Source organism: Magallana gigas, chromosome 2 (assembly GCF_963853765.1).
Source record: "Magallana gigas chromosome 2, xbMagGiga1.1, whole genome shotgun sequence".
NCBI classification, from domain to species: Eukaryota; Metazoa; Mollusca; class Bivalvia; order Ostreida; family Ostreidae; genus Magallana; species Magallana gigas.
In genome coordinates this window covers 19759227-19786611 of record NC_088854.1, presented here as the reverse complement: position 1 = coordinate 19786611, position 27385 = coordinate 19759227, and the positions used below count along the sequence as shown (strand labels likewise).

Below are 27385 nucleotides of genomic sequence, written 5' to 3'. Positions count from 1 at the left end.
TTAGACGTTATGTGTAATGAAGTTAGACGGTGAAACCTTCTCGGGTTGAATATTTAAATAAGGTTTTGGGTTAGGAGAAAGTATGCATAGACATTATTAAAACAGCAAATTGGATTTCAAAACGATGTAAATCACTTATCATGCTTTAAAATACGATTTACTCATATGCAAAAACTACATTTGACAGTCTCGATGGAGTGTGTTCCCAAACCATTCATTCGAATCCTGGAGAAACTCTTTTTTAACAACGAATGCTCACAAAAACATGTTTTGCTATGGTCCATTCTGTGCACCATTGACAAGCCCCGGTCATCGCTGATTTCGATAGCTTGCTCACTTTATCTCATGTACTAATTTTCATGTCCTTTTCAATTGAATATTATTTAATTTTTTAGATTTAGCAGAAAATGCTTTTATATTTTTGAGTTCAGCATTTTTTATAATTTCCTAACTGAAAGATAAGGGTACAGTATTTATAAGAACTAAAGGTTAGCAATCGTTTGTCTGTTTATATAAGCAAAACAAGACGGTGATAAGGATTTCTTTTTTACGTGTAAGCTATTGTAAAATATTATGAATTGTTCATGGTGTGAAAAAGAGTTCCACGTGAACTCTGTAAGCTTGTCGATTTGTTTAAAAATCTGAAAGAAGAACGATAACTTCTTTTGAAATTTTACGTCCAATATGTCAACTGTACTGTAACAGACTAAACAGTGATACACCCTCTCGTGTATATCTGAAACAGTGATGACCAATTTGTAATAAATTAATACATATTAAATCAAACCAGCTGCACAAAGGTTTCTTTAAATTTTTCACATTGTATATCATGTGCTAAAAGAAAAAGAGAGAATACTTGAGCAAACGAATACTTTTCCTTAAACCGTACAAAATATGCAATATTTTTTATGATTGCTATTTTCACATCATAGTATAACTTTTCTATTAATATATTGGGTTATGGTCATAAAAATAAATTTTCATCCTAACGGTTCGAAAAAATATTATACTTTTGAAATCTTAGGAGAAATAAAAATGGGTAATTCGTGAATATCAAATTTTAAAAGGATATATTCTCTTTCACGAGGTTCGATTTAAAGAGACCTAGAAACAATTTGACCTCAACATTTTCAAATTTTATTTGTCCATTCCTAATGTATAGAGTGGTTATTATGTGTATTTGTAAAGCTCAGTCACAAAAATAATCAAATATCAAGTTACCAGCAAAGAAAGATTTGGAATTCTTTGTTAAGGTGATATGGAACACCTTAATCATTATGACGTTCTTCCTATCAAAGTAATCAATAAACTCAAGTCAATTTCATATTTTTTTTCTTCTTTTGTCACTGGTAAAAGTATTTTGATGATTATGTATTTTATCCATTTATTATTAACAGGTGTTCCATACAACCTTAAAAAAGCTCGAGTCTTTCTATTGTTTACATATTGGTTTTATTGATATAAGTGTTTTGTGGTAAATTTTGAATTAACCGGGCGGCACTAAATACAAAATTTACAATTTGACAAGTTGTCATGTTGTTAATTTTGTATTTACTGTCACATGGTAATTTCAAATTTTACAATATGACTTAAGTTTCAATCAAACGTTGCTTTTTTAAGTTGATAATATTATATATGAAAACATATAATCAGTTTATTTTGTTTCCAAGGTTCATTTCATCAAAAAATGGTATTTTCTCACTATTTGTAAACAGGTAAAAGAGCTTTGTTTCTTTAACATTGAATCCTTGCTTCTTTTCCTCGCTTGAAACTTGAGTTAAATTCTGACATTCTAATTTTGGTCAATTATTAAAAATGTAAACCATTATATGCAAAAAGTAAAAGTTTGAGTCCCTTATCTTAATTTTTTTTTTTCAATCTTAAATAATTAACTTCTGGTATCAGTTATCCTTCAGATCCTTTGTTTGTATGCAGCCGGAATTTGCATGACACTAGTTGAAAGATTTTTCTGAAAATTTTTAGACTATAATTATGCACTTACAACTGCCATTTTAAAAAAAGTATGATTAGTCAATTATCTTCCTTTTTTGGTATTTTTGATAGTTTTTAAAGATTTTGTAATGTCCTGACGATTATTTACTTTAGAATAGTGTATAATGGAATCATCGTGCTTATTTGTCCGTTCATTTGTCTGTTCATCAGGTTTTGTTTTTCCCCGCTTGTTTGATACAAGTCAAAATAGTGTATGAGAAGAAATATCAGAAGCTAAAATTAGGAAAAATGGTTTCCCATAAAGCTGCTACATGTATAATTTAGGTCTTTTGTGCAGTAGTCCTGTAGGGCAGTTCTACTTGCATGCAGGTGTCAGGTACAGTAATTCCTGGGGTGAGGCAAAACAATTAACGAATTACCCTTTGAATTGTGGGTGTTTCCGTCCGGGAAAAAAGCTGATTTTCTATGAGAAGGAAAACAACAGGTAAGACTTTCTCAATTTTGTAACAATGGAGGTCATTTGAGTTTTTGATGCGTGTTATTTCTGGAGGGGGGTGATTTTGATTCTCAAGTACATCTGTAACTTTGACGTAAACAAAGTATCATACTTTTCAACAGGATTGTAAATGAAGTGTTGTTCAAAAAGATGTTAAAAGGATTTTCCCCAGAAATTCGTATTTGAATTTATAATTTGTATCTAAAGTTGTGCAATTTTGGTAAGAATATAAAGTAAAATGAAATACTGTTGTGGCACCTAAAGCTCTACTAGTATGTATAAAAAAGCTAAGATGTTACCTTTGCTTTAAAAAGTTTAGTTGAACTGAGTTGTCTTTCTTGCATAGCATGCGGATATGTCTATTTTCTTATGTATACTGACATCGAGTGTTTGAAAAAATGCTAATCAAACCTTTTTTTATTTTGTTGTTCTGTTTTGATTTGGTATAAATTTAGATGTGTTAAAAGAGCACGTTTTAGTTTGTATCGTCATATTCTGACAGAAGCATAACTTAACATGATTAGCAATATCAATTATATCATATAATCATTCTTTGTCTAACACAATACAAGGAACTTCAACACATCATGTTAGAAAACAGCTGTGATTGATAAAATGTATTGCGGTTCCACTATGACTGCTATAGAAATTAGTTAAAGTACATGCGTTTTATATATTGGGTATAATTGTTTTTCTTCAAGGAGAAATGTGTAATTAAGTCCAGTGATGCACCTGTCGACGCCATTCAGAAATATAGATAAAATACTACTACTGACCACGGTGCGTCAGATCATTAGTATGGACTTGGTCGCAATTACTTATTAGGGCGAGAATGTTGTAGCGCAGTGTCCGTGTGTAAAATGAGGGTGCGAGAAAACACAGCTCTCCAGTAATCATCTAAAGGCTTTCTTTCTGCCTTGTCTCTTTATACAGGTAAGCTAAATCATAACACTTGCGCGCATTCTCAAAAGTAAAGATTCAGGAACTTAAACTAATATTTTATTTTCAGGGATTTTTGTAATAAATATGAATGTTGATAAATTTCATTTTAATTAATATTAATATTTATTGTTAAAATGTCATGTTAAAATGCTATACCTAAATAAAAGAGTAGTCATATGTCTCTGTCTCCTCTTTTTATACAGACTGGGACACGGGCTACTCCCCATGTAAAGGAGGAGACTTTCCAGTAATACCTTGGCTAGGGCACCCGCCAGTTGTGGGCATGTTGGAAATAAGATATCGAGGATTTTTTTATAAACCAAATATCAAAAGCTCCACATGACAAAGAATGAGCGTTATAAAACAACTGTTAGAGGTATTTAATATTATCAAGTTGTATGTTATGGAATGGTTAGTGAATTTGTATAACGTTAAGTATTGATAGTTTTGTATTTATTTTTATTTTAAAATTCTATTACTTATTTCATTTTGCCAATAAAGTGTATGGCTAATAAAACCTTTCTTATAATTAATGTCATGTATTAGATGTAAACACTCTCCAATTTAAACCTGTCTTAAAACATTGTATTCGAAAACTTGAATTTATGATGCTGGACTTTTTATATTTTGCAACTGTAACGGGAATTTATTTCCAGAGATATGACATGAAATCAAAGTCAATAACCTTTCAAATCTTCTGACATTTCGGTTGTATTTTTCAATGTAGTTTAATTTTCGGGAGCATTGAAGTGAGTTACGTTAGCTGCAGTTATGTGTCGTAATTTCTTCGACCTCTGAACCAAGAGCTCGTCTAAATGCAACAATTTTAGTCAGCAACAACATGTAATTCAAGATGGCTTTCGTTCGGGGTCATCTAATTGAAGCTATTTGGTATTAAATGTTCGGTAAAATTTCCGTTTTCATCAAGTTCCTCTTTGAGTTGGAATTGGATATGTGACAAAACTGACGAAAATGATCATTTGCAAGCATTCAAGTATAAATTTGCTATTATGCATTTCATAAAAGTATTTGTTAAAACAATATCAAATCACATTTCTATGTCGTTAGCGTTTCCTGTTTCTGGTGATTTACTGGAGTGAAGACATCGCAAGGAAAAGTTTTTATTATTAAAATATTACCACATCAAAACTTGAAACTCTTACGTTATCGCAGAGAGAGTAATAGATGTCAGAAAACGAATCAAAGAATATTGAACTGAGTCATGGACAGCATAAGGAAAGATGTTATCCTTCCTGAAACGTTTGATCATTTTCTAAGTTTATACTTTAATTCTTAATTCTTTTCATCAACTACTTCAACATAGATTTTTTTCTTTAAATCTGAAAAGCCTTATAATATGTACCTGCTTCTTAAATTTTTAACATATAATTTGACAATTGATCCTATTCACAGATATATATACAAATATATTAATATATCTGTTAAATTCAGTAGGTGTTTCAATTTCATATCACTTTCCAATAATTTGATTTCAATAAAATTTAATCAACAACATTTTGTTTTACATTTGTTTATATTTAATTAAGATTGATTTATTGTAAATAAATGTTGGAGAGACGTGTATTTTAATGTTTTGAACTACTTCATGTACCATTTTCAGAATTTGTTTTGGTGGTCATTAATAATTTATAAGCATAGTGTTTTGTTTTGAAAAGGTCTTTAATAAGTTGAAAATCAATAAATCATCATTCATTACTTCTCGCTGCTTAAAATAAGTGGCTTTTCTATCAGTTAGAAATATAATAAAGGAAAAACTACAAAGTTTACTAATTGGGAACATTTGTGACTTTTTAATTTCAATTATAATAATTGCGAACTAGCAGTCATCCAAACCGAACTCATTTTCGGACAATTTCTGCTGACATGTGTTCACAGAAAGAAAAGATCGCTGTGGTAAATATTCAAGTTTTAAAAGTGTTACTCTAGGAAATCGATGAGTTTCTTTGATGTTGCAAAAATTGAACCAAGAGACATGATGACACTTTTCTACTTTTCATGAGAGAGAGAGAGATAGAGAGAGAGAGATGCGGTAATTGAAAAAATATGGTTCGAAATAATTGAGGGAAAAGATTTATCAGTATCTTAATTTTCTTGACCAGAAAAACGGTTGTACATTTTGCACAATTATGTTTAAAATTTGACAAAGAGATAGACGTTGAATTACGAAATATTCGAAATATTTTAAATCTGACCTCTGAACATTTCTAACAAAGATCTTCTACTCAGGGAGGTCAATATAGTCTAAACATGGCCATAATAATCCAAGCATTCAAAAGTTGCTGATGTGTCATTGGGCATAATAAAAAAATACATCGTATCAATCGACTTCGATGCATCATTTGATAGAGATAAATGTTTAAAATCGATATCATAGGACAATTTTTACCAAATATAAAAAAAAATGTTACGTAGAGCTACTGATCTAAAGCTCTTCTAAAACATATTAGCATAAATACCTCTTTGTCTATAATCAGATTAATCAGTTCAGCCCGTTAAAAATGTTTAATAAATATGATTTTGATCATAAGTGCATGCTTAACGGTTATGAAAGAAAAAAAGATTTTCATTAGCTTAAAATATGACATTGGAGGTGTCATTATATCTAAACTATTAAATATTAAATTTCATTACACTATCTTCTATCTTGAATTGATATATGATATATCTTTGTCTAAAAATGTTTTGTGTTATGTCGCTCATACGAGACTATTATGAGTCCTTTTAAAAATTGATCAAACATTTAAAAACTTGTTATCTTTGAACTTGATGGCTTTAGAAAGCTGTTCATTAATTATTTGTACTTACAATGTTTTCCGTAAATGATTATAATTGAAATCATATGGAACAAACTAGTGTAAAATTGTTATATTTAGAAATAAAAGAAAGACACTTAATCCTGGTATTTTCCTTTATTGGAAACTGGAGATGAGTAAAGGTCATGAAAAATATATATATATATATATATATATATATATATATATATATATATATATATATATATATATATATATATATATATATGACGAGATATTTTTCTAAAGACGAAAAGTCTTACATTATCTTTATACAGTTCTCAGTCTGCCGCGAATACACACCCAATGAAGATCACTACTCCCATCTCATCAGAAGAGAGACGAGTATCGACTTGTTTTCCTAAAAAAATCCGAGGTCCGCCCACAGCTTATTTTCTTTAACAAAGCACTTCAGTCTCGTGTTAAGGATCTTTTGGCTAAAGCAATACAAAAAATGTTGCAACAAACTGTGCAAATGATGAATACATTGATGCATGAAAAATTTAATGTTGATGATTCTAATTTTTTTTTATCAAAATAAAGTATAACTGACATTCAAAAGAGCCAAACTTTCACAAATTATTTTTAATAATTGGACTCAGCTGTGCTGATTGCATCGGGTCAATATTATATGGTATAAATTGTCCCTCTTTATTGATTTCAATTTCAGAAAACAAATGTCCCCTATAATAATAAACAAGGTGTTTGGACTTTTAGGTTGTTTAATAATTTTTTCAGTATTTTGTGTCCACATATGCTAAAAACTTCTAAACAAAACGTTCGTACTCATCCACAAATCGGGTATACCACAAAACGCCGTTCTTAAAATCAATGGTACCCTCAATCGGCACGGTCTCGTTACGTCTGTAATGAACTAATAAATATATCAGAAGAAAATAATTTGTTTACGGTTACAAACCGCCTTGGGTCCAGAGTTCAGAGAAAGGTTGCATTATATAACGTACTTTGCTTTGCACTGTTACACGTATTGTACTCCCTCTAACTTATAAATGTGTATCTTGGTAGGGTTTTTTAAACTACAAAAATAAAATTTAAAGTTTAATTTAAAGAGTGAACATTGATACCAAATAAAACATATTTTTCCAATCTGTTTCACTGGAAATATTGACGGTCTTGCAATAATGAAATAAATACTTGTTTTTACTTTAACAATCATACTCTTGACCTCTTATTAGAAACGTGCGGTTTGGTTTAATGCTACTAACAAGCCTAAACAACAATAATTCCCTACCGCAGTGCTCTTGTGTTGTCGACTAGAATCCTCGTTCTTGATTGCTTCCATATTTGAAAAATCAAACGTTTCTCCACTCCGCCTAACAAAGACCTGGAGAACGATTTCGTGCTTGATTTCAACACTGGTCCATCATTTATGCAAATCAAATCGCTACGCAAAAACATATCACAAATAGTCGCTTTTTGATGAACATGTTCCAAGCCCCTATCCCCAATCGTCTAAGAAACAAAGTTTAATATAATATCGTTTAATAAATGGAGTGTTAAATTGTTCTATTAAAGAGTATTTATGCAATAAATATATATCGCTCGAGTGTGAACCGTTTATTCTTTCATTTACCTCCCATGAGGAACAAAATTCCTATTTTATTAGTCAGATATCTTATTTTAATTTCGTTTCAGCAACTGACTTATGCCAATTGTGTCAAATGAGGTTATTTACAAACTGAATGCTTATTTCCAGATTAAGGTATAAATTTGCAGTGGATTTTGTGCGATTGATTGATTGCATATGGTAAGTGTCTGATTCGACCATTCTACTATATTTGAAAATTAACTGCCTTGTTCTGGTCAAAAATACTGGAAGAAATCATGACTTTCAGCTATCTTTTATTTATCTTAAACAAATATTTTACCTCACCAACTTTTAAGCAGTATTAGTGTTATATAGATTCAAATGTCAAAACAATTGACGAGGTCGAATCCAGTATTCTGAGATTGAGGGGAGAGGCCAGCGACAGCTGGTTCGTTCCACGTCAGATGTTCTGTCAGCCTAATCTTCTAAATAAACTTACAGCAAAATGATCACTGAAACGTTTTTCTTTTTAATGTTATAACAAAAAAGGCATAAAACGGGGAAATAGCCGCGTCGCAAGCGCAAAAATTCGCTAATGATTCATAAATTGTGATCATTGGTTTTCATTATCAAAGTTGCTTTTCCTCCATACTTGTCAAAGCAAATATTAGTAAAATAGTGAAGACTCTCAAGAATACCATAACTCCAAACCAGAATCTATTCTGACTATATCTATGGACACATTACTTTTCAAAATACTTAAGTGAGTTAAGGCGGAGGAAAAACACAAAGTTAAAAGAAAAAAAAAGAAAAACAAAAATATTTTAAATGATTTTTTTTTAAAAATAGATTACAAAGAAGTTTTCATTTGACATTCATTATTAAGATTCTTTTCTCTTTAAATAAAATCAACTCTTACCTCGAAAGTTAAATTCTTAAAAGATTTGTCTTCAATCGGCCATTTAGCTATTGTTTGGATAAGATTCTTTGCTGTAAACGTCATTTTCTCCAGTGTGTTATTTACTTGTTCTCCAAGAAATTAGCGTTCCTTTGCATTTTTTTGACTCCAATAAAAGACACTTACATTGTTTTCCTTTGTTCAAGTAAAAGTTAACGAATATATGAAAGTAATTTTCCAACAGACAAATGATCGTTAAATATCTTAATTGGACAGAGTTTCACTTATCCGTGTCTTCATTGCAAAACTGGCCTTGGTTTATTAGTTTAAAAAATGTTTTTATTCAGTTAAGTGAACAAGCAATGCGTCACCGTTCATTTTGTCCCGTGATAATTTGTACTTTAAATTCGTTTTGAGGAGTAATTATTGAAAGTTGTTGCATTTGTTGTATACAATTGTGGAGTACCTTATCTTGATTAGCTTCTTTATTATTGTAAACTTAATATAGAGTAATTAAAAAGGAATGTTTTCAACTCATCACATTTTAAAATATTTCGAGGACGGGACATTGTCCTTTCGCTTGTCATGTCTTTAGTGTAATAAGCGATTCACGCAATTCAAACTCGCAAGTAAAATCACAATATTTATTCTAAAAATATACAAACAAAAAAATTAGCTTTTGTATTAATCATTCGTTCATGGCTTTTCACATCAACTATTATTGTACATATTAATTCAAACATTTTCATCGTCGAGTTTCTTCCATTTGTACGTAGAACTAGCGTTTGCCATAAATTAATGGACCTTATCCTCACTTTCTAGATTAAAATCAATACCTTGGTACAATGAGCTGCTGCGTGGACCCGCCCACTTCGGTATCACATGGGCCCACCCACAGCTTCTATTGGGCGCAAAACCGATACCTTGAATATTACTGGCATGCTGAGCGGAATTTGTTTTAAAAAGTGATTATATGTTGACGATTTACACACCTAGAAAAATCACTTGACAGATTAACTTGCATTTATAGTATTAACGTATTGACCCGCTAAATGAGGAAAGTTTGAAAACATTTTAAGATACCTGTTAATGAGAGGCTGGTGTTTGCATCCCTAAAGAAGATTTTTACACAATGGAGGAATCAAATAAGAGTGTTAATATTGAAAAGAATGAAGAAGAAGCGAGATTTTCATCAGAAGAAAGACTAGCATGTAGTGATAGATTAGAAGACGAAGAAGTGTCCGTAACAACAACGGTGCATACTGACAAAGACACAATTAAAAACAACAGCAGTACCCCGGAAAGTGAAGCACTGACATTGCCAGTGCCCAGTCGAGCAAAGTCTTCTTTTTTTATTACTGACATTCTTTCCTCCGATAAGACAAGAGTGTCTTTACCGAGGGGGGACAATGTGTTGTGCAGCGATGAAAACCCACATCATAGACTTGACATGTACTCGCGCGTCGGCCACTCGCCATTTAATGCAGAGTCCTTTGATGAACTTGTCAAGCGAAAATATGGTATCAAAAGATCGTATGATGAAACAGATCTAGTGTCAGAGCCCGCATCCCCCGTGTCTCAAAGCGAACGTAAGATCTTTAGTTTATAATATATAAAATATAAGAATTTTTTATTCTTAAATATAAATTCCGCAACGCAAAAATATTTATAATAAATGCAGTATTTTTTTTCAAAATATAAATATGTATTATAAAAACTGGGTTGTTTTCATATTGAGAAAAATGATAATTGTAAGTAAAGATTTGGTTTTGAATTTCCTGAATACAACTAAGAATATTTTTTGTAAAAAGAAAATTAGATATTTACCATCAAAAATGATTTATCATTTTAACGTGAAATTTATTTGCAATCTTTTATTTACAGCACATTATAGGCTTTCTCCTGCAATTTTATACTCTGAAAACAATATAAAAATCAAATAAATATAAATTATTCTCCTATTGCCACTGCATGACGCAAACCTGTATTTTTCTATTATTGACGAAGAAGATAAATGAATTTGGATAGATTACCATATTGCTCATTTGTGAAATATATTATACGCTATACAATCCTTGGAGAGCAGTTCTTCTTTGGTAGTTTAGACAGCATTTAGCGGGAATGAATAATTGAACACCTAAACCAACACCTTTATGATCTCTATAGACGTTAAACGCCCTTAATGGCCGAAATAAAGGATTGGGAGAAGTGGATCGTATGTTAGTGAATTGTCCCGTTAAAAGGTCCTTATTCAATTATTCAGTAGATGCCTACAAAGCTAAAGGACCATATGCAAGAGATTTTTATGAAGCAATTCCGAGCATTATTCTAAATTTCATTTGAAAGATTTATTCATCTATATAGCTGGTAGGTTTTCTGAGTTGTCATAAATTTTATTGAATATTAAAAATAAATTTTGCGATAAAACAAATGTTTACTGGCATGCAAAATTATTTCTTTCTCATTCAATTTACAATACAGATAAACACAATCTATCAATATGTACGAGAGAATAAAAATCAACCATCCATTATATTTCAAATATTTTTTCCGTCACAATGATGAAATAAACTGAAAAAAAGTGAATTATAAATAGAATTTCTAAGATTCTATCTAAACAGTTTATAAATTTATAATTCTTTAATCATTTGCTTCAAAAATCACATTTATAAAATGTTTTTCATCACTTAAACTATCGCGCTATTTAGATTATATTGAAACGCCATCGAAAATATCAATTACTTAAAATTTATATTTTATAAATTGATATCGCTGATCAAAGGTTGCGAGCAAGGTAGCAACTTATTGTAAATGACATAATTGAAAACAAAAACTAAACATTGTGGATATTTGTTTCTCAGTCATAAAGATATTAGCTTGGTATCTATGTGTGAATATTTAATCATGTTTATATTATATTTCATAAGGTGATAATTTGGATGAAGAAGACAGCGCATCTTCCAGCTGCTCCAAGCACAAAAAACCTAGAAAAGCACGAACGGCCTTTACAGACCATCAGCTGAATTGTCTGGAAAAGAGCTTTGAGCGACAGAAATATCTAAGTGTGCAGGACAGAATGGAACTAGCAGCAAAACTAAACCTGACAGACACACAGGTTAAGACTTGGTACCAGAACAGGAGGTAAGATTGTGTTTCCACATCTTTCAACAGCATATTGTTAAGACTGCAGATTGTCAAATGTTTTATATACATTTCTGGCCTTTATGTAAAAAGAAACCACTACAAATGCTTCCAGTTTTAGGGCGAAAGAAAAATCAGCTGGTAGTTCGCTTTTCTCTGATTAAGAAAAATACTAAATGCAAATTTGTCAGCAACACTTTCAGAAATATTGCATATGCTTAGCTTTTCAATGATGTATTGTATTTGAAATTTGATGACTTACACCAAGATTTACAATAAATGTCTGGAAAGCATGTCAGTAACAAGAGAGCGTGTATCGCCATAATCCTATTTATTTTGACTCACACACTGAATAAGTGTTGTGGAGTTTGCTTGTATTAACAAATTAGGCGTATTAAAATAAATCGGAAATCATGATAATGACAGAAAGAGAATCGGCGCATCTTAATTGTGCATTTCATACGCACAATCGCTCGTGTTACGGAAGGCGTCCAATCGAAATGACAATGGCAAATTACTAGGGAATTAAAGATGGTCTTCACGCAGGCAGGCTTTCCCCTTCGGCAGACGAAAACCATTTGCAATGTGAAAATTTGCAAAACTGTTTGCCACTTAATCTAATCTTGTCACATATCCATTATTTTCACGTGTTAAGTGAAACGCATCGGAAAGAGCTTCACTATGTTAGCCCAAACACCAAATCATATCAAATGATATCAATTTGTGGTTTGTCAAAATGACTGTAATCTCTATGTGCAAACACAGATAAGATTGACTAAGTTTTCAGTGCACATTTATTGTGAAAGAGGCTAATAAATAAGGTTATTTCATTTTAGAACAAAATGGAAACGACAAACAGCAGTTGGATTGGAACTTCTTGCAGAAGCCGGAAATTATACTGCTTTTCAGCGGATGATGCAATCTAGCTCATATTGGTCACCGTATCACCAACAAACCGCAAGGATTCTATCAAGCATTGATCCATATTACTTCCGTCCATCCAGTACGTCACTTCCGTCTGCGCAGAATCCACTTCTTACAAGAATGTTCGGCCTGCAACCATCGCTTGGAAATCTTCCATCTTAGGTGATATGAGATATGAATTCATAACAGGCGAGATTAACAAATCGACAACACTTCTACAACGACAATGATTAGTTCTTTTTGAAAAAGTAATAAAATATTAATTGCAGTTACAATAAATTCCTTGTGATTATATATGTATATAAACATGATTACTTTTTTTTATTTATTATGATTATGATCGTCATTTGATGAAATATATGTAGATAATAATGTACGATGTAAAATAAAAAAAGAAACTAAACATTTTATTTGTTATGAATTGTTTTAAAATCATCAGTGAGAATATTTAATGATAACAGAGCGAAAAAATGTCGTATTTTTAGTTGTTATTAAAAAAATAAAAAAAATAATGTACTTCGGCATATCATAATTTTGAATAATAAAACTGACTTTAATTTTAATGTGAAAGATTCTTTAAATGTGCATCTTATATCAATGATGTTTTAGGGTGTTTAATTACAAACTTTATTAAGTTACAACACACGATTAAAGTATATAAGTTATCATGAGAATCACCTAACAGTGAACATCACAATGAATTTTGACTTTTCAGTAACCAACTAAAACATTGTGTCATCCAATATATAAAGTATTTTCACAAAAAATACCACTTTTCTTATATTTCTTATTTGATAAGCCAAACTTCAAAATTAATGATACTAATGTAACTGTCTTATTCATGCGTTTTCTTTATAGTTTACCTAAAGAATATTTTGCTTATTTATGAAATTTGTAGAAATTTTAAATTCTACATCATTCTTTGTAAATAAAGTTGCTATTAAAGCTCAATAAATCGTAATTGATACAACGATAGATATGGCAAATCAACATTAAATTTATAGATAGGAAGAGTTTTTTCCTTACATAAACCTGTTGAAGAGTGAAATCATTTATTTCTTTTTTATTGGGTCAAGAGGTCATATTTTGGAAGGCACAATGACAATAGTCACTTGCGCCCATGATCTGAGTGTTGCATTATATTAAACACTAGACTTGGATTTTGTTTACAATTCTGAATGATTTTACTTTTTGAAGCATTAAATATAAGTAAAAATTAGAATATTAAGGTTTAAAGAAAATTTGAATATGGTTGATACGTGATCAAATCTTTCGAAAAGCCCTTTTTACATGAATTGACCAGTCATGTTTATATCCAATCAAACTTTTTTTAAAATTTCCTTCTTTGTGTTTTATTTTAGAATTACTACGCGCAATGGTGCAATTTTTCTTTTGATACGTCCAACAAAATTGATTCAAAAATTTCTTTTTAACAATTTTATGTCACAATAAAATAAGCAGCAAAATGCAATTTTAATTTCAGGATATTTTTTTTTTTTTTACAACCGTGTTTTACATGGAATTTTTTGTTTCATAAAAATAAATTATATAATTTTAATAATTTGTTACGTACGTAATGCGTTACAAGTATGTTTGGAGGATATATGTATATATGTTATCTATTTATAATGTACCTCTTGTACCATTTACATTGTTTTGAGAGAATATATTAATTGAATTGAAGATACCTTGTATTAATTAAGTTGAAATCAGGAGGAAAATAATTAGGTACAATGAAAATAAATTAAATAAAGCGTATTTAAGACTGATGCACAAAATTTAGCTTGTTGTCGGGTAGAAAATATACAGAATAGTGCGTATATGGCTATTTTGAATCATCAGCATTTAAGGAAAGCGGATATTCATTTTAATGAATCGTCCAGCCTTTCTTGATATTGTGATAAAGAACTTTGGTATATTTCAGATGCGTAAATCCAAAAGTATTTCAGAAGAACCGATAGGATCTTCTGTCAAGTTGTTTTAAATTAAGAATTTAAAGTGTTTTGTTTTTAATATAGTACATTTGAGAGGGCTATCAGTAAATTCATGTATCATAAGTGTAAAAGTATTACATTTACTAAGGTAGATAAGTGATCTATTGATAACTGTCACACATTACCTTGGAATGATACATTCAATGCGGGACTCGATTCCAAAGCACAAAGGTGATATATAAATGTAAACATCAAGGTGTGGCTGTTCATATTTGACAATTTTTACTTCGAAATAAGCATACATGAACAGTTTGGCTTAAGATAAATCATCAATAGGATCGCATTTTTATACCCTCCAAAACTCATACTTTTGAAACTCAGAAACTTTCGCTTATATAAATATTGTGGCAATGCACATTGCCACAGAGAGAGAGAGAGAGAGAGAGAGAGAGAGAGAGAGAGAGAGAGAGAGAGGGGGTTTATGTCAAAAGAAAATTGTTATAAAATCGGTTCTTAATTATTTATTTTCTCATTAGTGTAAACTAAAACCCGCAAAATTGCCTCCTTATTCGTTTTAACAAAGAATTTTAAAATTGTTGCTCTTGAAATAAATCCCTTAATTGTCTCATTATCAAAATTGCAATGCAAAAGAGTTTTTCATTAGAGCAAACAATTAGTTTTACACTGTGAATTGGTGCATTTATCCAAAAAAGTATCAAACTGTTTTAAAAATTTATAGTCTCCTTTGTCCGGTGTATTTCTTCTGCTCTTTAGCACATTTTCGTGTATTTAGTTGATAATGCAAATGTATTAATATTCATGATTGAATCTTTGGAGTTGATCACAAATGATTTCAAATGCATTGGCAACAAACAGGACCTTCGAGAAACTTTTAGAATCATCATCAAATTATGAATAAATACTAAAATAAAATATAACATTTAAGCTTTGATTTATTTTTTAGCCATGACTTGCTGAAAGCAAATTCTTGGCTGCTGGTGGGCAGGCAGCCAATATCACTGGAATTAACACAAATTATAAAAAAAAAACAGAATAGAAGCTTCTGGTATACAGAATCGTTATATTGTAAGCAAATCTTACAATTTAAATTCTATATTATATCTAACTTAATGGATTTTTTTTTTCAAGAATAAATTTAGTGAGGAAAGTTTTTGCACATTTTGGACACACAACTCATGTCAATTTTTATATAAATAAACTGTTCATGAAAGATACTTTTCTCAAAGTATTTGAGATGGTATTTACTTATTTTATATGCCAAGGGTTACAAATTGGATGTCCTTATCACACAGAATACAAGCTCCGTTTTAGGAGGTATATCTACCATACAGGATCCTGTGTTATGTGACAATAATGGCAATGCAGCAGGGGATCGTTTTGCTGTTCATACTCATTTGCGGGTTGCAAAGCCTCTAATTAAAAGAACGCAAGACTGTAACTTTTCGTATATTGAAACAGCTTGATATCGAAAAGTTCAAGTCTGACCTTAACTCTTCGTCGGTTGTCTTTGATACAAACGGCTCATTACAGAATCTGTTAAATAGTTATGACCAAGAGCTAAGGACCGTCCTAAACAAACATGATAAACAACAATCAGCATACCGTGCTCATCATTCTACGGAGACAGCACTCTTGAGAGTCCATCATGACATTATCATCTGCTCTAGACAAAGGTATTTGTTGGCTAAATCTCTTATTTGAAGAGATAAATGCATGCATTATGTCATAACTGAATGAGGGTATTAAGGTTTCAAGGTTTGAAGGTACTGTAATCCATGCTAAACTTTGTCTAAACTTTAAACTGGATCGTTTTGAAAACGCAGAATTAAACAAGGGAACCATAGGCCACAACACTCCACTGAGTTATAGTGTTTTTGACCAATGTATATCGTTAACTAGCTTTGTTATATATCAAATACTTAAATTATTTACACACAGTGACATTTGTGCTAAGTGATCTAATACCAGTTATTTTCATGCTTCCATGCTTTTTCTTACGAGCGTGCTTAATTCAAAAAGATATATTTTGTTGACATTTAATTGATGAATGTTTATTTACCATTTTTATAAAAATAATTTAGAACTGAATAAGCTTGTGATGAATATTTCGCTTGCATGATTGTGATTAACCCAAATGCCTATCATTTTGGACGACACAAAATGTTGTTATTGTTGGTGTTGTTGTTGTCTGTAAAAGAACAATAGATCCCACATTTATTGTAAATATTCTAACCGCTGTGACTATTATTTACTTAATAAGAAAACTAAGACTTTCACTTTGTTGTGTTTTTAATTAAACCAGTCTTAACGAGTGTAAATCGTTCAGACAATAGACCTATATTTGATAAGGTTTTGTTGTTGATATTGTCAAAACAGTGGTGATCACAGAGTTTGATAATACTATGGGATACAGTAGTATGGGCGGCGGTGTCGTTAATTTAGTACATGATTGTTGAAACTATTTGTTTTGCATCGGTGTCTGTTGATTCTGCAAAAGAGGCTGATGATTTTGTTTTAAGCTGGTCTGTTTAGTATTTTAGCATGTTTTAAAAAATAAGTTGTTCGTTTTGCGTTAACGTCTTTTTTACCCTTTCTGCAGCTCATATCGTAGTATCAATTTGAAATTATGTCACACATTAAAAAACTTTCATTTGCTTCAGATTATTTTTTCTAGATATTCCTATTCATCCGACGCACATCCTTTCCAAATGCTATAACGAACACGTCTTATACCAACAAATATGTTTAATTATAAGCCAAAGGACTCGGATTTTAATATTTTAATTTATTTGGTATATATCATAATTTACATTAAATCATAGACACTTAAAATGAACACTTTGTTAACCTATTTCTATTTCTTTAGTAACCAAGTGATTTCGTTTGAGGTAAAAGTTGAAAGTACTTGTCCTGTCAAAATGTTTTCGATTCAATGAAGACTCTTACATAATCTGAACAAGTAAAAACTTACAAGACAATTAAAACAAGATAAGACTCGTTAACCAAAGAACTCCACAGTCTCAATATTACTCGTATAATGCATTTTATAAAACAAAAACAAAAAATAAGAAAACCTTAGACTTTCCAAACATGAACAAACATGAACCGTCAAGACTTACTAAATATAAGCTTATGTGAGGCATGCTCATATAGGTGTAATTATTTAGTGTTCATGTGACCTATTGTCTAGACAAGCACTTTGAGTCGGTTTTAGATAATGGCAACAGTGGTTAAAATATTTACAGTAAATGGGGCTCTATATACAATTTTCTTTAGCTCAATACTTCTTACCACTTTGTTTTCTGTTTTGTTTGTCTCATATTATTTAATCAAAAAAGTGTTCCTCATTTTCAGCAATTACGTTATCAACTAATACAATTGCTGATTTTTTTTTCGGATCCCTCAAACAAGAAATGCATAACGTGTAAATTAACAATTATAGGGCTCTCCTAATAAATCTTATGAAGAAAATAATGAATATTTTATGAAACTCATTGAAATATATCAAATTGGACATGATTGGCTATTTTTTGTGTTGCCACCTTAATATTTTTCTTTCCCATCGCGTGCTTTTGTTTTGCAGTTGAGGTATTGTTTCGCTTCAGATGAAATGAGATTCTTATCTAGCTTGACAATATATTTGCAAACTATTCCCTTGTTACCGTCAATTAGTTTCTTTTTGATGACCTAAAAAAAATAAAGTGCAATTGTAGTTTTCACATATTACTTATCAAATTATGATTTATTAAAGAACATTGTCATCTGCTTTATTCCCCTCCTACCCAAATATATCCATTATGCATGACAATGGGTTTCAAATTACAGATTTGCACGTTTCTGACACCCAACATGCAAATTTGTCGTTAACACATCACTGATGAATAATTGTATGCACACTCGTATCCTAATTTACCGGTATTTTCTTTGAAAGCCCGGCCTTCGGGTTGTTTTTTTTTTATTCTTCAAATTGACGAAGTCAAATTAAGAGTAGGTAAGTATTCTCTTTATGATTTTAATATAAAACTAGTAAAGTAATAATTGAACGTTGAAGACATTAGAATTTTTATTATTATAAACAATACAGTTAGAGTTACTCGTTGGATATACACACAAAAAAATGAGTTGTTAATTGTTAACAGGGACACATGATTACTACAAGCAATACAGTTAGAGTGACTTTAATGATATATAAAAAATGAGAATTTACAAGTAATTGCTATCCGGAAAACATGAATTCCCACTGATTCTCCATAGTACATTCCATCTACAAATCAAAACATTTATAATTACATAGATGATGTAGCATCTGTTATTTCATCATACAGTGAAGATAAACATCAGCTGAGATTGAAACCTCTATTCTGAGAAACGAATTATCCGGTGAAAATTACCTGGATTCGTATACTGTTGTCATGAAAAGTTCTCGCCTTTATCAAACATTGAAAGGTGAAATGTTTGCAATTATTTAGTTCTGCCATGTCCGCATATGTTACCGGGGAACGAATGCGTCTTAATGATTCATAAATTTCGGCCTTTATACCGCCATGGAAGCAGAAACGAAGCAAGTAATTTTAACACAGAAAGTGTCAAAAGGGAGCTTTCAGATTGCACGGGACGAACTAGGTGAACTGAAATTTGCACTTCAATGTATTACCCAAAATCTTCTATTTGGCCAGCCCACTATTCACATTTTCTCATCGTTTTTGCAAACACATGTCTTGAATTTATATTGAAAGACTTAAGTAGAAACTGATTAATTGAGATTGACGAAAGAAAAGAATATTTCTGAATCTCCACTGAACAAAATTTAAATAAAATGTATTGTATATATTCATTATATTTATCGTGAACGTGAAAAAATGGATAAAAGGTAAATTGAATTTATGGAAAAAAAAAAGCTGGCGGACAAATATCTCAATATGATATAGAGGAATCTGTTATCATTATAAAATGCATTTCCAAAACCGTATAAATTAAATCTAATCTATATCACAGATATTTCATGGATTTATAAAACATTACAGCATTCAGAAATCTTTTTGGTTTATTCTATCTTCGTAATCAAATTGATATAGAGGACAAATGGCATTGATCAGTATCTTTTATGCGTTTGTAATGAATGCAAATCGTCAACTGGACTGTGTGGGATTGAAAAGAAACCGGCGATCAAGCTTCTTATTGACGCAGTCATTTGAAAATAAATTGATTACAAGATCAGCAAATGATTTGATAATGGAGTTTAGATCCTTTTTACATTATCAAGTTAGTCCGTCGACATTATATTGAAAGTTTATCACATTTTCTGTGCTGACGAATTCACTGGGTGCTACTAATATCCTTTAATGGGAAAAATCTATACTATTAATTTGTATTCATCCGCAGTGGAGGGATATCTCTTATTGCTCAATTATGGCTGTAATTGTACGGAAATTGTCGTATTTGTACACTAGCCGTGTCATCAAAGCGGAACCGTGCTGGTGAATTAATGAACTCCGAGTTTCAGAAGGAAATTGGTGCACAAACTAAAAGCTTTTCATCGAGGGTCTTTTGGGCATCGTGTTGGCTTGAAACGATTTGATATGCTTTTCCTCATAAAAACTCATTTTCTTCCAGATTTGTGCCTTTGTAAAAGGTTTTCATTGCTTTTCAATTTCATTAATGAGTTTCCTCTCTGCCAAACCACTTGACAACTCTAACTTGGTGGTTTCATTTAGTAGAGTTTTTGTTTCTTATTTCAGATCTTTTTAAAAAAAAAATATCGTTGTTTTTACAAAATAATGAATAAGAGTATTTTCATGTTGTCTTACCTTTAAGCCTTTACCATGCATTCAAATACGTTCGAATCATCTATTGCATACCTTTTATTTTAGTCAAGCTCAACACATTGTCTTTTTGAAAAAGATGATATAAAAGTTAAACATATGTTTTGAAATTATAAACATTATTCATAAAATGGAAAATGAGAGAAAAGTACAAATGCGTATAAATGTTTTGATACATTTCAATTGATACTCAAGTAAGGGATTTTGAAATAAAGTCTTGAATTATAAAATAAATAAAACATGTACTTTTAATGCATATACAAGAATTATTTATGCACATTGTTAAAACATATGATTGCTATCATAAATTAAAATCAATAAATAAAACATAACAAAAGCTGCACATGTATGATACAAACTGTGGACCATAATTATTGTGTCATTCAATATACCACCGGTCATCATACATGCATTCCACCCATCAATAATATGTGATGGGGATGAATGTTCAAATGTGAATATATCTAGAGAAAAGTGCGAATGAATGATATGAAATACATCTAATTGTCAATCATGTCAAACCATAAATTATGAGTTCATCGGATGAATGAAAACACAAAAATACAACAGTGTTCATTTCCAAACGTCAAACTCGAATATTATAATACATTTATATCCTTGCACGGAGTATCATTTCTACTTTCTTTCTTTTTTTAATAAAACCGAATGTTGTTTATGATAAATATAGGGTATAACAGTCTTACAGGATATATCCTATCAAAACTAGTTTTAAAAATTCCGATCAAATTTTTACGCATTTAGTAACATTATTTGAAGATGTACATTTAATCAATAAAAGCATCGCTTTCGATTGATTAAATATACGGGATACGTACGGGTTTAATCATTAAATACCCCCCTCCCCCTTAAATCATCATTTTCCCGCAATGCCATAAGTCGTTCTACATTAATAAACCAACCAAAAAAACTTTTTATTGCTTAAATGAATACATGTATGTTAAGGTATATAATAATAAACATCCGGATATCACTTGCAAAAATTGTACACCGTCTAGAACAAGAATTACTCCAGTTCTATCAAACGCATGTTCTAAGAAGCTAGTCACACCTTATGCAGACTAGTGATATGTCGATATTTTTCTTTTGAAATTCATGATATTGCTCGTATTATAAAACTTAATTAATTGCTTGGCCTCCTTTGTGTAAAAGCAGATTATATATCGAAAGTCTTTCGATTCGTACCAATCTTATCTCCATTTTGCAAGAGCTGTTCCGGTATATTGAGCGTGCATAAAATCCAAGACAGGAAGCATGGAACATAGGTAATCCCCGTAAACGAAAGTTAAATCAATTGATGCCGCGAAAAGGATTTCATCGTTAATACTTAAGGATTTTTAATGGAAGTGTTTTAGATCGTAATTACCGGTTTCTTCACAATATCTTCACTTCAAAGTTATTGGAATGTTTTTAACGAGATGCCAGGTATGAATAGGAACTTTGATTTCCTCTATATGTGATCGGAAATGGAAGGATATGAGCTGCTTATGATCGCTTAATCTGATTAATATCACTTGTTATCGGAAAACCCGCTCGTCAATATTCATTATTAGAGGATATAAACTCGCATTATAGGAAAGGTTTTTGCCACAAATAAGATAATCCTTTATTATCTTCTTTCAAAACCGATCATAATTTGATGCACATTAAACGAAATTGAATAGTTGGTGCTCGGTAAGTAAAGGGATCCAACATCGGCAGCCTTTACATAAAGTAATGGTAAAGGAAAGCAAAATACGCTTACTGCAAAGCATATTCTTTTTTTAAATTCAAATATGGTATATAAGCATATCACAGATGTCTTGGTTATTTAAAAAATAATGACGTAAGATATTAAACAAAAATGTTGCACTTTTATGATGCCTTTAGGTAAAAAGGACTGCTAGCAGCAAGTATATTCATAAATTAAACGCAAGGTAAACTTTTGGGTACAAAGGTCAATGAATGCAACGTGTTTGCAATAATGGTCAGTTATTTTAAACAACCAGTCCCTTTTTCAGGACAATAAAAACATAAGATGAAAAGACAAACAAAAACTAGCACTACAAATAAAACTACAAAGTGAACTATACCCAAATTATTACATGATGATATAACACTTCGCACTGTTGACCGTGCGGCCGATTACTCTGGTGTAATAATTAAGTACTTTAGTAGTACATATATTAGTATAATATATAAAGTACGTAAGTGTGTGTGCATTTGTGTGCATATTAATTTTAGAATGGAAGGATTTCTGATTGTTTGTATCGATCAGAATTTATACTTTGAACTCTCAAGTGCATTTCTAGAATTTTGTGTAATAGGATAAACATCTATTTTAGTCCTTTTCAGTCGAATGGTACTTAGATGACGTCTTAGTCTTAGTCTTAGTCTTAGTCGTCATCAATGAAACGGTTTAGTGTTGTTTTATTGTTATGAACCTTAAATCATGCAATTAATTAAACAAAGTTTACAATATGATGATCAAAGTTCGTTTCAATTAATTCATTAAAATTCTTGAGCTGAAATTCTGATAATATCTTCTGGAAAATATACCTGGATCCTGCGGTTATTATCAATAATATTTATAAAAGCTATCACATTGTTAAATTTTTCTCGATTGGAAATCATTGACAGATGTTTTGACAATGCAAATGAATATTTAGACGTTCATAGACGGCACGAGTAATTAAGTCCTCAAGAAATGGCTGTAAAATATGACAGAAAACAGGTTGCACTGAAGCAAAACGACTCGGAGTCGACGAGGGGCTCAGGTAATTTCTCAAGCATGCACACAAATAATTGTTATCAGTTTGAGCTCATCAAAAGCTTCGGGCCTGATAACAATCTTCGGGATATTGTTAGCAAAAATGGCTACAATGCGATATCATTATTCATCGTTGTGTAATCAGCCTGCTTAGTTTTGTTTCCACTTATTAATATCTTCATTTGCTTAAAATGAAATCACGAGAAAGATTTACCTGCTACTGTCGGTAGCGATATCATCATTTCTTGCTCTCGTTCTCGAGTCCATTAAAGTTTGTAATCAAACTAATTTTGTTATCGTCATGATCTGACGTCTGCTGTATATTTCCAGGCATTCGTCCCGATTTCATCCAGGTATTATCTGTTTTATTTCCCCTGATGTGAACATATGGTTCATAAAATATTTCTTTTCTTCGGGCACAGACAAAGGTGTCATTTAGCTCGACTGTGTAACCTCTTGAAGACTTTTTATCCATTATTGTTTGATTTTTATGCTTTTTTGTTGAAAGAGTTTTTCATGTTAACAATCTTTATTTGATTTGTTTATTGTAAATGATTTGTGAGCAGTTAACTATAAAATGACAATAAACTCGTCTTTTTGAAACAAGTTAAGAATTTACAAAAGAAAATCACAATGACATGAATCTGCAACATGAAGTCAATTCTTTAAACCCAGCAACTGAAAAATATTATGAAAGAAAAAGAACACTAATATAAATAATTTTAATATATGATTATCAATTTGCTTCTTACAAAAGACCAAATCTTTAGAAGTCCACATTTTTATTCTAGTAAACACGGCAGTGTCTATAAATATGCAACATATATTCCCAATTAATAACGGTTATGAAAACATTTTTTCACATTTAGATAGAAAACTCTGTATCGGGTATCTGCAGTTGATGACATGGTCCATTGTAAAAGAACATTTTATGTCGGCATAGGTTTTTATATCTAGAGAATCAAAATAGTTTATGAGACTACATAGAGCATGGAATGTGAGTAATTGGTTCGCAAAAATAGATTTCGAGTCTAAAAAGATATTAACTGCCAGACCATGGAAGCGACTTTGATTCAAATAATGGTCGGCCAAAACAAAATTGTAATTGTTAAAAATATTCTATATATTAAATATGCAATAGGAATCACATCTTTTCCATTACAATTTGTATAGTGCATAATTCATTGCTTGAATTAAACTCAGGGGTATCAAACGTCGATGAACTATTTATTTCAGTGACACTTTATGAATTTATAGCGTTTTGCATCAGTGGTCTGTGAGATTGTCCCAAATTGGGCGATTAACACATTTGCCATACAGGTGTAAAAATAAAGTGTTTACCTGTCAAATTACAGATTCTGCATTATTCACGATTCGAAGGAAATTCTCACATTTATTTAATCAATCTGTTGGTACTATTCCGCGCAGGCCTGTATTTAGGCACCATTTAGCAGACGCTTTAGTTTTTTAGTGCCACTGATTCTGAAACCATAGGGTACAGTCATAAAATATGTATAACTCTTTCCTCCTTTTAGTCAAATCTGTTAGTAGTTTTACACCGAGACATGACGTTTACAGCACCAAAAAACACAGCGCACAAATCATACTGAGAATAATGGGAGAAAGGCATCTTAAATGTTTGACTTTGCGCCTAATTGGCGCCATTACTTCATTCGTTATTTTCCAATGGATGTATGGTAAAAGTCACAATGATTGTCAACAAAACAATTATATGTTTCTGTAGAAGTGAAAATTTCTTCTATTTTGCCAGAGCCATTTAGAGACCTCTTAAAATCAAATCACTAATTTAAAAAAAATATTCCTTATTTAAATTGTTGCATTTATGTTTTAGGAGTTGTTTTCTATAGGATTTAAATACAAGCTCCCTTAAAACTTTGACATATTCAGGTATTAATATGAGTAATTGTAAGGGGAAAAAGTGTCTCATTAGGATGATTTATTCATTTTGTGAAGAATCCCTCAAAATGCATTTCTACCATCCCAGTGTCACGATAGCAGATGGACATATTTTGGGCAATTAAACACAGAAAGATGATGTTATTACATTTAGCGTAAAGTGATCGAATTTAATGAATATTTGAACATCATTTTATTGAAATGTTGCGTGCAGTGAAAATACATTTGCTTTTTGATTTCATCAGTCAGCAGACTGTAGATTGAGGAACATTCAAGAATCCATTTTTTTCTTCTTCGTTTTTTTTCTTTGAGAGAGAGAGAGAGAGAGAGAGAGAGAGAGAGAGAGAGAGAGAGAGCGAGAGAGAGAGAGAATGTGACTGATATTATAGAATTTACTATTGTCTTCTTTCTGCAAGTGTTGTAAAAAAGCAAGAATTTCATAAAAATTATAGAAAGGTTTCGTTTAAAATGAAAAAAATGTTAATAAAAGGTACATGTACATATTAAATGCATTATTTCAAGTGATTTTATTACAAATTAAAACATAGCTTAGATGTTTCCACAAAATCAACGTATAATTTGATATGTAGAATCATCTAATACAAAATTTTGTGGAACAGCAGATTGACTTCCATGGATTTATATGGGGGGGGGGGGGGGGTTAGGGTTGGATTAACAGTTTGATCCTATTTAAGCATACATGATAAATTTTTTAAAAATCATATTTTAAAACTCTACTGGAACAACTCTTTTAATCATTATTTATTAATGTAAAATTGTACAAACGTAAAGCAAATAAATTTGCAGCTTTTTAATGTTAAGCATAAAATTACATTTACTGGCATGAAATTGCATTGAAATGAATTTACATCCCTATCAAAAGCTTTGTTTGATTCATTTGATAATCGTATATTTCTTTTAATCTTCGCCACATTGAAAAGATTGTAATACATTAATGGAGGGTTTTTTCTTTCTTTCGAATTTTCTTTTACTCTCAATTGTTTTCTAAACCATTAGAATAGGGGAAAAGAAGACGCTATAAATTTGTATTCATGCGATGTGGCACTCCATTATAAGAACGGAACTCTTCAGCTAAAACTGATGGCCAAGAAAGTCAATCCATATAATCGCAATGAAAGACTAATCATTTCAAGAAAGCGATAGCGCGTAAAATAATGAAAAACTTGTCCTCTCGAATTTCCATGGAAATTACAGGAAATGGCGAAAATGCTGTATTTAATGCAAGTTTTGTGCCGTTTTCGAAATTGATGAGTTGTTCTTACAACACATTACCATCTTTCTAGAACCCAATATGTCAGAAGACATTTGCGTCCGCTCAAAGTGGCGTCCATGGCCGAGACGTTTGCAGTGATTTGATGTTTAGCTAAGTTGAATCGCCCGTCATGCGAAAATCTTGACAAATAATTAAAGAATACAGACTTCAGTACTACTATTTCTTATACACATTTCAAATAATATTTTAAATGAAAATCTTTTCTCCCCCCCCCCCCCCATTAACTTATTGTATAATTTTATATTAACCGCCAGTTGCAATCAGACTATAAACAAAAAAGCCACCGACATAACCACCCTGTCAAGTAACATTTGTAGAGTTAAATGTTATTGTTTATCATATTGCTGGTTTTGACCTTATCAGTGGTCAACCATATGCCTATGTTTCAAAATCCAATCACTTTGCCATTACCTGTCACCTTTCATTTGAGCCGTTCATCAATATAGTGTTGATTGCTCGAAGGCTGCAGACGACAACACACGTGCCGAAGCTTTGTGTGCAACAGCCTCTGAAAAGAAACCAGAAAGGACGTGTAACGGCAAATAGAAAACTAGCAAATTGAAAGCGTTAATAGGAGATGTAAAATTGTTTTTGGTTATATACCACTCAGAAAAATTAACCTTCTGTCGCACATCGTCCGTGTTCAGACTATTGCTCTTTGTCTGGTGCTGTTTTGCTCGTTCTGATAAATCACCGTCCAGTTCTTTCAAAGCAGGTTGAGAGAAGATTACGACCAACGTTAAGTCGCATAACATCGATAGTCAGATTTTTACATTCTGATATTGATGGCGCATAATATTTTGATTTCTTTATTCTAATCCTGATATCAATTTTATTTAAAAAGTCAAGTATTATCTAAGATACGATTTTTTTTCCTTCGAGAAAAAGATTTATATTTTTAGATTTTGAATTAT

At 31.2% G+C, this 27385-nt stretch overlaps 2 protein-coding genes and 1 long non-coding RNA gene across 3 annotated transcripts in view; 2 read left to right on the top strand and 1 right to left on the bottom strand.

The window, feature by feature from the left end:
- The window catches only part of LOC105320441 (dipeptidyl peptidase 2), a 329741-nt gene extending 324486 nt beyond the window's left edge, over positions 1-5255 (bottom strand). Inside the window, exon 1 of the mRNA XM_066075430.1 lies at positions 5251-5255. Within this exon, the coding sequence (XP_065931502.1) occupies positions 5251-5254 (4 nt within the window). The 5' untranslated portion in view covers position 5255. The remainder of the gene's footprint in view (positions 1-5250) is intronic.
- On the top strand, positions 2274-4780 carry LOC136272186 (uncharacterized). The gene is made up of 3 exons (XR_010710145.1): positions 2274-2437; positions 3151-3382; positions 3595-4780. It is a non-coding gene; the product is annotated as an uncharacterized lncRNA (long non-coding RNA).
- Positions 5256-9642: 4387 nt separating the features above from the next.
- On the top strand, positions 9643-13074 carry LOC105322671 (barH-like 2 homeobox protein). Its single transcript, XM_011421520.4, has 3 exons — positions 9643-10240; positions 11579-11792; positions 12629-13074. Exons 1-3 carry the CDS (start codon positions 9784-9786, stop codon positions 12876-12878), a joined length of 921 nt encoding a protein of 306 aa, XP_011419822.2. The 5' UTR covers positions 9643-9783; the 3' UTR covers positions 12879-13074.
- Positions 13075-27385: the final 14311 nt, after the last annotated feature.

Excerpts from the sequence above, each read along its gene's own strand:
- LOC105322671 (XM_011421520.4), top strand. The coding sequence starts at position 9,784 with ATGGAGGAATCAAATAAGAGTGTTAATATTGAAAAGAATGAAGAAGAA. Across the intron at positions 10,241-11,578 it reads CCCCGTGTCTCAAAGCGAAC|GTGATAATTTGGATGAAGAA; the intron begins GTAAGATCTTTA and ends ATATTTCATAAG. Across the intron at positions 11,793-12,628 it reads ACTTGGTACCAGAACAGGAG|AACAAAATGGAAACGACAAA; the intron begins GTAAGATTGTGT and ends ATTTCATTTTAG.